Raw genomic sequence first — 12,626 nt, forward strand, 5'->3', positions numbered from 1 at the left:
TGGTCGTAACATGCACGACACGGCTGCTCACCAAACCCGTAGTGTGTGCGCCGCTCGTTGGTCGACGAGTTTTTATCGCAGGAATATGAAAAACAATGCCACGTCCCGTCCGTCCCAGCCTAATACCGACGGGCCAGCGCGCGGCGTCGAAGGACAAAAACGACTCGAGGGTGCCGTCGGGATCGCCTCGTCCGGCGTCGGAATCCCCTTCCTTTCACATAGCCGAGAGCGCCCTGCCGGAGAACACAGATACGCGCGCCCATGATACTACACAAACTAGCAACATCAGCGTAGACATTAGGCACAGGCTGCCTAAGCCTAGCGTAACGCACCAGGCGCGGGCGCACAAATTCGTCTTCCTCCGATCTCCGAGAAATTATTCCTCCGAGGCAGAGGCCCGCCCAAAAGGTGCGCCTCCGCCACGCGCCATCTCTCTCACATAATTTCTCTCCGTCGGGACCTCGCCGTGCGTTCCGCCAGATCGAAACCGTCGCGGGAGAAAAAGGTGGTGGGCGGTGATCTCGCCACCAAGATTGTCCGATGCAGCCGCCCAAATGGAAGGTGGCCGTGGAGGGCGCCGCAGGGATCGGCGGCGTCGGCGGCGGCGACCAGCGCCGGCGGTGCGTGGCGGCCTCGCTGTCCATGCTGATCGCGGCCACCCTGGCGTTCCTCGCCTACGTCGCCTTCTTCCCGGACGACGGCGCCGGCGGGGTCTACCGCTGGTGGAGCTGCCAGGACTGCCGCGGCGCCGCGCTGGGCGAGTTCCCGCCCGACGACGCCGCGCCGGCCGACGGGCCCACCGCCGCCGTCCGCCGCCACCATACGCCGACGACGCTCTCGCACATCGTGTTCGGCATCGGCGCCTCGGCGCGGACGTGGGACCAGCGCCGCGGCTACGCGGAGCTCTGGTGGCGGCCTCAAACCATGCGCGGCCACGTCTGGCTCGACGAGGAGCCCGTGACCCCATGGCCATCCTCAACCTGCCCGCCCTACCGCGTCTCCCCCGACGCGTCCCGGTTCGGCAACCGCGCCTCCGCCTCGCGCATGGCCAGGATCGTGGCCGACTCCTTCCTCGCCATCTCCTCCGACCTGGCAAACGACACCGCCGCCACCCCCGAGGCGCGGTGGTTCGTGATGGGCGACGACGACACGGTCTTCTTCCCGGAGAACCTGGTGGCCACGCTGCGCAAGTACGACCACGACGAGATGTACTACGTCGGGGCGCCGTCCGAGAGCGTCGAGCAGAACGTCATGCACTCCTACGGCATGGCCTTCGGCGGCGGCGGCTTCGCCGTCAGCTACCCGGCCGCCGCCGAGCTCGCCGGGGCCATGGACGGATGCCTCGACCGCTACTCGCAGTTCTACGGCAGCGACCAGCGCGTGCAGGCATGCCTCAGCGAGCTCGGCGTGCCGCTCACACGCGAGCCAGGGTTCCACCAGGTTAGTTCATCGTATCCTTCCCATGTTCAAATTAAAAGTTCCTTCCATTTTTTACTGGAAAAATTAATATTCTCCGTTGAATCAAAAACCCATCTTTTTTTTTTCAACCATTCTTCTTAAACAACGTCCCCAAAAACCTGTTCTTCTTTTTAGATGCAAAATCTGTTATTTTGTGTGCATAAAGCAATCCACCAGTGTTTTCTCAAAACAGCTTGCGAACAAAGAACACTACTTTCTACAACTTGTGCTGCGGATGCAAATTTAGCTGGGCTAGTTCTGCTCATAGGGGCCAGGCAGCCAACGATCCTCTCCACTAGGTTCCTCTGCATTGGCCTGAATCACAACTTTCTTGACCAAACTTTTCACCGTCGCATCGCCTAGGCTAGAGAGTGTACAGCCAAAACAGAACGCAGCAACCAAGGAAGATACTCTAGCCTTTTCTACAGATCAACCACTTGCCGAAAAAACGAACAACAACTAGCCATGTAACCTTTCCTAGAGATCGCTGGATCGAAGCCGGCCGACTGACTGACGACTGTGCGGTACAAGTCGCAGGCAGGGGCAAGGGACAATGAGAAGGTACAGGGACAGCGTGGAAAGCACGGACCCAGGGCTGGTCCTTGGAGGAGCAGCGCCTGTCGCTCACCATGTGGCGCGGGTATCTAGCAGGACAAGTGTCTGCAGGACAGAGGACGACTTGACCTAGCGAACCACCACCTCACCCAAAACGACAGCCAGCCACATATGGTAGTAGCTTTTTCTTTGCCGGTCACCACACTACACCTCCACTTTTCATCCTCCTTTGCCCCTATGCCCTATCATCAGCTTATCTTTTAACAAACCAGATCCTTTGGCCAAACCAATGGCTCATATGTCTTCCCTGTGAAGCTATTTCAAAATCTAACCTAAACCATGAATTTGAGGATGGAGCCAAAATTGTGCATGTAGCTCAAAGTTTCGTCGGAAAATGGCACAAATGTGTTCGGCGCCAAACTCGTTGTAGCCGACCTACCTTTGGCGGCTAATGAAACAAAAGTCTAGCCCCAATAATCTAAACCCCTAGCTTCGGCGATGGGCGTCGAAAATGGTTGGCACTATTTTTTCAGTTACATTCTCATTGGCGCCTATTCCTGTAGTTTCTTCATGGGTTTGGATGGGGAACTAGTGTTGTCAAAGGGCCTGATCGACACGTTCTAGGGGACGTTGTTGAGGGCGAATGAAGCAAAGATCGCGGAAATCAAATGAGTAGAGGAGAAGAATGCAGGGGGTCAGATTTTGAACTAGTTTCGCTAGAGAATTAGACGAAAATTTTAGTTTTATCGAAGAGTAAATTACACTAAACGACCACATTTTGGGCTAGGTTAACAAGTCACCTGTTTTGCTATTTTTTTAAAAACAACCAAGTCTGGGCCACAGAGACACAAGTAACATCGTTACCCGTTTAATCGCATTTGGATAGGCTTGCTGACATATAGGGCCCATTTGTCAATGCTGACATGGCTAGTCTATATCTCCTCTTCATCCTGATGGTCTTCTTCTTCATTCGGTGAACACACGGTGGGGGGGGGGGAGGGGGGGGCAGGCTGTGGACTATGCCGATAGCACGCGACCCAACGGTGCTCGTCGTTGACCATGGAGTGTTGTGGCACCTCGCCACACTCACGAAGGAGGGGTTGGCACCAAGGAGAACTCGCGACGCCTGGTGACCTCCGAGGTCCGTCCATGGTAGGATTATGAGGATCTGCAGCTGCGAGATGATGAGGCACAAAACAAAAGAGGTTGTTTGCATATTAGGTGGATAAAATGCTCCTTCAACGAAACATTGGACGAGGATGGCCAGATTGGCCTGCCACGATGACGAACTTGTCGGCAACGATTTCAACCAGGACGAAAGAAGGAGGCCTCAAGGATTCAATTGTGTGTTGTACATGACTGAGTGGTCTTTCATTCACCACCAGACGAAGTCTTGTGTCACCAGCTCGTCGAGATGGTCCTCGTCGGGGTCAAGCTGTTGCTGCCACTTCCCCTACAGCAAGAACCGTGACTCCTTGGCGAACGAGGATGCGAAGGAGAGGACGATGATGATCTATTTCCGTGTGAGGCGGTGGTTGGTGTGCCATTTCCCTTATGGCCCGCTGAGAGAGTACATCGGTGCCGCTTGGCCAAGTTCACTGTAGGGTCTCACACAGACGATGATCTACAGTGGCACAAGAGCATACTTGGTAGGTGACACTTACAAGCGGGCTCCACCCCTCAGGATTGCTGTTAAAATGCTTTTAGACGACAATCAGCGAGATTCGTAACACTATGTCTCGGACTGGCAATTTTTTATTTTAAAAAATGCAAAGCAAGTAGTGATTTGTTAAACTAGACCGAAATTTGATGATAGTTGTATGTTATTTACTCTTTATCAAAGGGTCGGATTTGCTAAATAAAATACCATTCTACACGTACGGTAAGATGAGGGCGAAGGAAGCCAAGATTGGGGAAATGACAAATGGGTAAGGTGAAGAACCCTATTGTTGGTTAGTAGAGCTGGAGCGAAACGTGGTTGGCTGCCCGTGCATCGGTGCTGGTCCCATACACCATTCGCCGGGTGGATTCGGCTCGATCGCCGGAAACATGGGAGGCCGGATGCGTAGGGGATGTACGTTTGCCGTGTAGGTTGCATGGAGCCGCCGCGGCGCATTAGAGCATCTCCAGTCGCGTCCCCCAAACCGCGCCGGATCGAGCGTTTGGGGACGTGTTTTGTTCGTGCCGCGTTTGGGGGACGTCGCTCCCCAGCCGCGTCCCCCAAACGCCGCCCCCAAATGAATATTTGTGCAGGAAAATAAAGGTTTTCATTCAATTTCGATTATATATTACAAAGTTTGAATGAAAACGGCTAGATTTCATCTAAATCTGGGCTGCCGACCGCCCGGCGGCGCGTTCGACGGCCCCGCCCCGTCGTCGCCTCCCCTACGCCGCGGCTCCTCCTCGCGCGCGCCTCCTCTCCTTGCGTTCGGCGGTGGCCGGACGGTGCCGCTCCCGCCGATAGTCCTCCTCCCGCCCTCCTCGGCCGGGCCGCACGGAGGGAGAGCTCGACGGCGCGACGGACTCGCGCCTCTTCGCGGGCACGGGCGTCGTCCCGGAGCTTCTTCTCGGAGCTCGAAGGACTCGACGAGGGCGCGTTGCCGATCGGCGCGTCTCGTCCGGGTGCGGGCGTCGTCGTCGGACCGGTCGAACTCGTCGTCGTCGTCGTCGTCCTCCACCTCGGTCTCCTCCGCCTCGGCCTCTCCTCCATTGGCGCCTCCTCCTCCACATACGGTGGCGCCTCCATCATCGCCGCCGCGCAGCGCGTCGGCCGCCGTGCCTCGCTCGCCGCCTCCCGCATAGCGGCGTGAGCGCCGACTCCGGCCGTCGACGCTCGCTCGCGCCGTCGCTGCTCGCCGGAGCTCGATCGACTCACGCCGCGGCGCTCGGTCGAGTCACGCCGGATTCACGAACGGCGCTCGCCGCTCATCGCGGCCGGCGCCGGCGCTCGTCGACCCATCGGCGCTCCATCTCCTCCCGTGCGCGGCGGCCGTCGCGCCTCTTGTCCCGTCGAGGCGTCGAACGCCGCAACGGTGTCGCACTGTCTTTGCTCTCGCCACGCTGCTGCCGCGCGCGGCCTCCTCGAGCTGCGGAGCGAGGGGCGGAGAACGCCGCTAGATCCGCCGCTGCTCGCGCCTCACGCCGGCCGGCGGGCCTCCTCCTCGAGTGCCTCCTCGAGTGCCGCACGCCGCCTGCCGGCTCGTCGATGGAGGAGACGGCGGTGGAGGAAGTGGCCATCGCCGGGGCGGTTCGCCATTGCCACTTCGGTGATGGAGGAGACGGCTGTGGAGCGACGAGGGCTGTGTTTGATGCCGGCGGGGTGTGGTGGCTGCCATTGATGAGCCGGGAGACCTTTTATAGACGTCGGCGTCGGGAAGAAAGCGCGGGAACAGACGGGAAGAGGCGGGAAGATCGCGCGGGAACGGGCGGTGGCGTGCGAACGCCGGCGACGCGTGGAGGCTGCGCAGCACCGACGAGACGTCTCGCCTGCCCTCCGTCGCCATTAAGGCAAAGATGCCGGCGCGCGCGCGAACAACTTCCGTCGCGAGGTAGGCGACGGTTAGGTTAAAATTAGCGTGCCGGCGACGCGTCGGCCCCGCGCCTCCTCGCCTTGCTTTTCGTTGTGTCCGGCGTGCCCGGTGCGTCCCCCGTGGGACGGGGACGGGCTCGGGCGCGCCGGACACCGTATAGGCGCGCGCGAACAAAAGGGGCTTTGGGGACGCGGTCGGAGCGCTTTTTGTCCGGCGCGCCCCAAAACCTTTTAGGGGACGGTTTGGGGGACGCGACTGGAGATGCTCTTACGCTCGCGTATCGTGGTGAGTACTAGGTCAGATGAGTGCCGATGTTTGTGCGCGCACCATTGCCGGCGCCGAGCCAAAGCTGATGGCACCACCCTCATTTGAGAGTCGACCCCAAGTCGTTGATGTTGCCAAAGGCCACCGATCCAGCCAGGGGGGTGGGTCCAAGGCTGTCGACTTCACGAGCGCGTACGCCCAACGCGATACGACCTCGCGCCGAGCCAGGTGTCCCGCCGTAGCCGTACGTAGTTCTACCGTGACGCGCTCGCGGACTGCGTACGCTGAGAGATAAACATCCGTGATCTTCTCGTCACGAGGAGAATGTTGCCGTGCTTGACGTGCCACGGGTCAGCAGGTCTACAGGATGAAACTTTTTTCCTTCCACCGAGACGGATGGAGAACGGCCACTTTCCGTTTTACCTTTCCGAACCGTGTGCGGCCGCTGACACATGTGCGCGCCCCCAGATCCAGCCAGCCGATGCTGCTTTTGTCGCGTGTCGCACTCCCTTCCGCCTTTTTTTGTCCCATGCCTTTTTCTATCATGCTCCACCTGGCAACAACGGGAATCTATCGGCTTCCGTTTCAAACATATAAAAATATGCATAACCGTAAAATATTACCAAATGGACATACAGTATTTTTTCTGTTTTCTTTAATCTTTAAATAAACATATGTTCTGCAAGGTAACATGGATGAAATTATTGTTTGACACGACGCTTCCGCACGATCGGTTGGTGCAGGTGGACATCCGGGGCGACGCGTACGGGATGCTGGCGGCCCACCCGGTGGCCCCACTGGTCTCGCTCCACCACCTCGACCACATCGAGCCCATCAGCCCTGCGGGCCACAGCCCACTGGAAGCAGTCCGGCCGCTGGTGCACGCGTCGCAGTTCGACCCGGCCCGGCTCCTCCAGCAGGCCTTCGGGTACCAGCGCGGGCCGGGCTACGTCTGGTCCGTGTCCGTCGCCTGGGGCTACACGGCGCAGCTCTACCCGTGGGCCGTGGCCCCGCACGAGCTGGAGGTGCCGCTGCAGACCTTCAAGACCTGGCGGAGCTGGGCCAACGGGCCCTTCGTGTTCAACACGCGGCCGTTGATGGGCACCGACACCCCGTGCTGGCGGCCGGCCATGTTCTTCCTCAGCCGCGTCCGGAACGGGACCGCCGGCGGCACCGTGAGCGAGTACGTGAGGCGGCGCGACGGGAAGGCTGAGAAGGAGTGCGACAAGGCCAGCTTCCGCGCCGCGTCCACGGTTCATACTGTCAAGGTCTTCGCTCCCAAGATGAGCCAGAACGAGTGGAGACGGGTAAGTGTCAAGGGCAGCTCTAGATTCTACGTGCTGTACAATACACATCCATGTTAATTGACATGGCATTTGCTGTACGATGCTTCAGGCGCCACGGCGGCACTGCTGCAAAACCAAGAGGACGAGCTGGGGCTCCGTGCTGGAGGTGCGGATACGCTATTGCAGCCGAGGAGAGCTCACCACGCCGTGATTAAGCTCTGCCTCTTGTCCTTCGCTACCGCCGCAGGCAGCCGGATGCTACTATTGATGATAATAATGGGATGGCAAAGGCGAATAATGCTCTCCGAGCTCACAGGGGCATACAGTAACTTAGTTTCTGGTCACAAACCAGCAAGCACATACTCTACTTTCCTGCTGGCGCTGGACAGAAGATTGTCACATGTATACATACAACAAAAGGAGGTGCGCGTTGTTTTGGCCCGGCCGTACCAACTCGTGTGCTATCTTTGTACAGACCTAGTTCTTCTGGTTAATTAGATGGACGCGATTCGTCGATTATGACTTGTAAAGGAGTGTAAGCAGTAGCAATGTATAGGATCTGACCGTGTTCTTTGTGTTGCCTCTCTTTCCTGCTAGTCATGTGTGATTCGACCATAGAAAAATGGCTAATCGAAAAGAATGGGAAAAAGAGCTTGAAAGAAAAAGCAGAACCAAGTACTACCTCTTGTCAAAAGTTTGATGTATTTAGATGCCTTTTAGTGTCTAAATACATTAAAATTTTGACAAAGGTAAGACAATCTTGGTGGGACGGAGGGAGATGTAATTTTTTTGCTCCAACGCTTCACTTTCCTAAACTTGCGGATAGAGAGTAATGCGCCAGCATGCTTTTTTTCTACGAAATGTAGTGGGCCAATATGCATGTGCTTAGTAAAGCGGTGAAATGTTGAGCAGGACCTGCATGTCCAGAGAGGCCCAAGCTAGAGTGTTTAGGGCCTCTATGAATTAAAGTCCATTTGTCAACAACAACAACAACAACAACAAAAGCTAAAACAGTCAAATTTTCTTGCTAACACAAAAAGTGAATTTCACTTGTTACCCAAGAGTTATGCATCCCTGACACTCCCTCCAACCCAAAATATAAGGTATATAAGTCTAGTTAGCAGTCTAACCCTACTAACATTGATCAAATATTTACAAAAAATAAACATCTATTGATATTGATTTATTATTCTAGATGTTTATATTGTTTTACATAATTGGTCAAACTTAGAAGATATTGATGCTTGACTAAACTTATATGTTTTATATTTGTAATGGAGGGAGTACATATTACCCCATTTACTGAAAATCATATCAAAATACTTCATCTAGGAAAGTTTAAACACAGTTTGCCCCCATTTAAGCATTTTCTGTATGTTGACTGGCATGTTTAATCAATGTAGCATGATGAAATATGTAAAAATCGGATGGGGGTGTCATTTATGATCATGTCCACCCTTTTCTTCACCATCACCTCTATTCCTCATCTTTGTCCTGATAATATCAGTAACACTAGACTTATGGCCTTATGGGCTGCTTAACCTACAAAAACTCTACGAACTGACGTGCACTGAATTGGTTGGCTGGCATTTTGTCCTCCCAGAAAAAGGGCCACATTCTCATTTTCTACCTTATATGCAGTGCCACGACCTGAATCCGTAAGCAAATTCCATAGAAGTTGTTTGTAGGTGTAGTGCTACCCTGATAATATTGGGTCTCAATCATCACCTCACACCATGTCCCCATTTAAAAGGGTCAAAAGTTTCTAAAAGGGTGATCAAGATATATTTCACTAGATGGGGTAATTATTTTCACAAATGCACAATGTAAGTAGAATACAATCTAAAAAAATAGCATGCAATTCATGAAATAAAAATCAATAGAACATGCAATGTAAGGAGGAAAGTTCTTCAAAAATCAACTACGAGGAGATAGTGTCGTTGCAAGAAGAATGATGATCTGCTTAGAGGGTAATTGACAAAAAAATATTTGTAGTGCCGGAGATACCAGCTTCATTTTGTTGAAATCGGAGCATCTGACTCAAAACTATTTAAAAAAATGAGTTGTGTATTAATCAAGTTACAATGTTTTGTTTACACAGATCGGCACCACACCTTGTTAAACACCACCACACGACACATTATGACTAATTTGGTAGAAACCATGTGCGACCTTATTACAGGATCTACTAATTTTAGCTATAACCACTTGTGGATCCAGAGGCTTCAGTAAGTTGGAATCATTCGCGATGAAGCAAACTTCAGATCGGTCGCAGCTATCTTCTCTGACAGACTCCAGAGTAGAGGCACATTATGTTTCAGTAATTAGATTAGATGTAGAATTTTCAAGTGCTATTTTTAGTCCTTGGTAGCATGCGGCTCCACCCATTGCTGCAGTTTGACAGTGGTAATACTATCCCATGCCAAAACCACAACCTTGCCATCGTGGTCACGTACGTAGGACTGCTCCCCGAGCACCATTCTTCTCCTTATAGATAAGGCCCCGAACGACCGAGATGCTCCATTATTCGGTGGGTACAATTACAATAAGGACCTTGGCTTGAGAAGCATTAGCACAAGAGTCCCGAAGAATTACAAAAAGAACCCCAGAAAGATAAAGAAAAAAACAATCGGGCCCTTCTTCACCACCTCTCCTATGAAATCTTGGACCATGGTCGCTGGCGGCGACGCCGGGGACTACGCCACTTGGTTCGTCGCCAGGATGGATCACCACGCCAAGATTGTAGATCTTCCCCTTCAGCTCTAAGGCTTGGAGGAAGTAGATTCTCCCCGGAGCAGTTTCTTCCGAGGTGCGGAGAGGCCCCCTTGGCCAAAGATAGGGGCGGCTGAAGGCGCCGACGCTTGAGATCTGCCGCCGATTGAGAGCTTCCGTCGTGATGAGCACCGCACGCTCACCGGTGTGCCTCCTAACTCCAGATCGACGAACTCCGGGGCTCACATCCTCCTGTCTGTCTCCACGACCACAAGGAGGAGGAAGAGCTGCCCAAGAACCCACCGAATCCAGAGTGAGAGAGAAGTACAGGATCTCCGCTTCGCCGAGGAGAGCACACAGCTTCGCCTCTCCTCCTCGCCTCCACGGCCGGCCAGAAGAAGCTCCGTCGTATGCCGCCGAAATCATCGCCTCTCCCCCTCGCCTCCATGGCCGGCCAGGGGAAGCTCTGCTTCGCAGCACCTCAGCAGCAGCAGAAGATCCGCGGCCCCTACTTTATTTGCGGAGACCGTGGTTCCCTCCTCGTTTACATGCCCCCCAACCACAGGAGGCAAAGAAACAAGAAAGAGAACCCTAATCCCCAGATCTTGCCGCCTAGATCCGAGGTACAGCTCCAAACCGCCACAGAGGGACGAAAACTAGAAGGAAAACCTAAATATCTACAGCCGGCGCCATCTCTCTCCATCTCTCCGGCGGAGAGGAGGAAGGAGCGGCCCGGTGAGGAGGGGGAGGAGAGCAGATACTGTAGCGAGGTGAGAGCGAGTTGGGGGGGGGGGGATGAGAGCGTTCATATAGATAAAACTTGCATCAACATTAAGAACTGCATACGGACTGTAAACATACCGTGTCTTTCCTGTGTCCATGATATGAAATCCTCCTCTTGGCTCATAGCTTTTCTTGACAGTAGAGTGTATCCGTGTACTTCCATTTCTGCAGTGGAGAGCGCAAAACCGTTCAGGTTTTGACCATGTGTCACCCATATAGCTAGCCAATAGCCACTTCTCTTTGTCCCTGACAGACAAATCCTGGCCCCGGCAAAAGCACCTCGATCGACCATTGACAGGTCCAGGAAGGAACAACAAGCACTAGTGGAAAACGGGGCAATAGGCCCGGTCCATTTGGGTCTTTAGACCCGGTTCCCGAACCGGGACCAACTAGGCGGGACTAAAGGGGGTACCCTTTAGTCCCGGTTCAAAGATAAACCGGGCCTAAAGGCCTCGACACGTGGTGCGGCCGGGGAGCTCGCGGTGGAAGGTTTGGTCCCGGTTCGTGGTACGAACCGGGCCTAGGTTCCTCTGCCGCGGCAGAGAATTGCTATTTCTCTGCCGCGGCACAGGTTTAGGCTGTACCAGCAGTGCCTGCCGCGGCAGCAGAAACAGGGCGTTTCTCTGCCACGGCAGAGTTTCAGCAATGCATATATATCATTCAAGAAACCACAAAAAATCGTCATGAATATATATAGACATCGTCAACAGTACACGCACATCGTCAACAAGTACACGTAATGCATGCATATTTACAATACAACATGTCCTCGACGGATTTCGTTCCCCGTCACGATCCGCCGATAGTGCTCTCCACCTGGGGTAAGGACCTCGGTAATAAAGAATCCCGCGATTTCCTCTTGAATTGCTTTTATTTGATCCGCTGTTATGAGAGTGTCCTGCGAGCGTGTCATCTATATTTAAAAAAGGAGATCAATATATGAATGGAACTCAATACAATAGATGGTACTAATTAAGATTAATTGTGAAAATTTGTTATCGTACACGAGTGTGGTGTATTTGGGGGTCCCCACCCTTGGGACAGACATGTCACGCATGAAGGTGCGTACGTAGTATCCACATAAGTTATTCCCTTGTTCCCGCCTCATACACTTTACGAAAAAATAGTTCGATCAAACTAATAATCAAGCATCGTATTGAAAGTAAATATCATATATAAAGTTTCACTGGACATAGCTATATATATAGTACTACTTACTGTGGTAATCTCTAAATGTAAGCTCCGGTTTCCATTCACCCGGAACAGCATTGATGAACCGTTTCCAAGCCCTGCCCGGCAAAAAATAATGAGTAAATGAGTAATTGATTAGTTGATGATATCTTCGAATTAGAGCAGATGAAGATGCCAATACGAAATTGATTGAAACTACCTCTGGAGGATGGCAGCCATGTCCGCCCATTCCGCATATTCTTTACGTTTCGAGTCCATGACGTTTACGACTCCAAGTTGAAGATCAATGATTAGGAGAATAAAGTGGAAACCGCACAAGCATAGCTCAATGATTACGAGAATAAAGTGGAAGGTGCACAAGCATAATGTATGTTATATATAACACTCACTTGAAGTTGTAGGGAAAGAATATATCCTCTTTGTCCGCTTGCTTCTCTAAAAACATTACGATGTTGTCCTCTCGTGTCCTTGGGGTACCGTCGAACCGTAACTTCATGAACTCGTGTTTGGGTCTATGAACCCCAGCGTAGGAGCTTGCCTCTTTTGTATTCCAGACTTCTTCATTCTGCATAATTAAATGTATAGCGTACACAAAGGATAATTGTTAGTGCAAATGAATGAGCTACAAACTTAATTCCACAAATAAATCACTTACAGGCAGTAGCAACTGATAACAGCTTTGTCGAGGGCGTCTTGATTGAATAACTGAAACAGTTCTTCTATCTCAAGGTTTATCTCGTCTTCCCCCCGGAAGTAATGCTCATCTCTAAGATACACCGTGAGGTAGCTTTCACTTCTTCGACAGAGCTTTCAGGTACCATTCATGCAACCTTCGCATCCGAGTCCC

At 52.9% G+C, this 12,626-nt stretch overlaps 1 protein-coding gene across 1 annotated transcript; it reads left to right on the forward strand.

The window, feature by feature from the left end:
- Window positions 1–540: 540 nt before the first annotated feature.
- On the forward strand, window positions 541–7,691 carry LOC124697893. Its single transcript, XM_047230421.1, has 3 exons — window positions 541–1,440; window positions 6,551–7,114; window positions 7,203–7,691. Exons 1-3 carry the CDS (start codon window positions 541–543, stop codon window positions 7,302–7,304), a joined length of 1,566 nt encoding a protein of 521 aa, XP_047086377.1. The 3' UTR covers window positions 7,305–7,691.
- Window positions 7,692–12,626: the final 4,935 nt, after the last annotated feature.

The sequence above is a fragment of the Lolium rigidum genome, chromosome 3 (assembly GCF_022539505.1).
Source record: "Lolium rigidum isolate FL_2022 chromosome 3, APGP_CSIRO_Lrig_0.1, whole genome shotgun sequence".
NCBI classification, from domain to species: Eukaryota; Viridiplantae; Streptophyta; class Magnoliopsida; order Poales; family Poaceae; genus Lolium; species Lolium rigidum.

Excerpts from the sequence above, each read along its gene's own strand:
- LOC124697893 (XM_047230421.1), top strand. The coding sequence starts at position 541 with ATGCAGCCGCCCAAATGGAAGGTGGCCGTGGAGGGCGCCGCAGGGATC. Across the intron at positions 1,441-6,550 it reads GCGAGCCAGGGTTCCACCAG|GTGGACATCCGGGGCGACGC; the intron begins GTTAGTTCATCG and ends CGGTTGGTGCAG. Across the intron at positions 7,115-7,202 it reads GCCAGAACGAGTGGAGACGG|GCGCCACGGCGGCACTGCTG; the intron begins GTAAGTGTCAAG and ends ACGATGCTTCAG.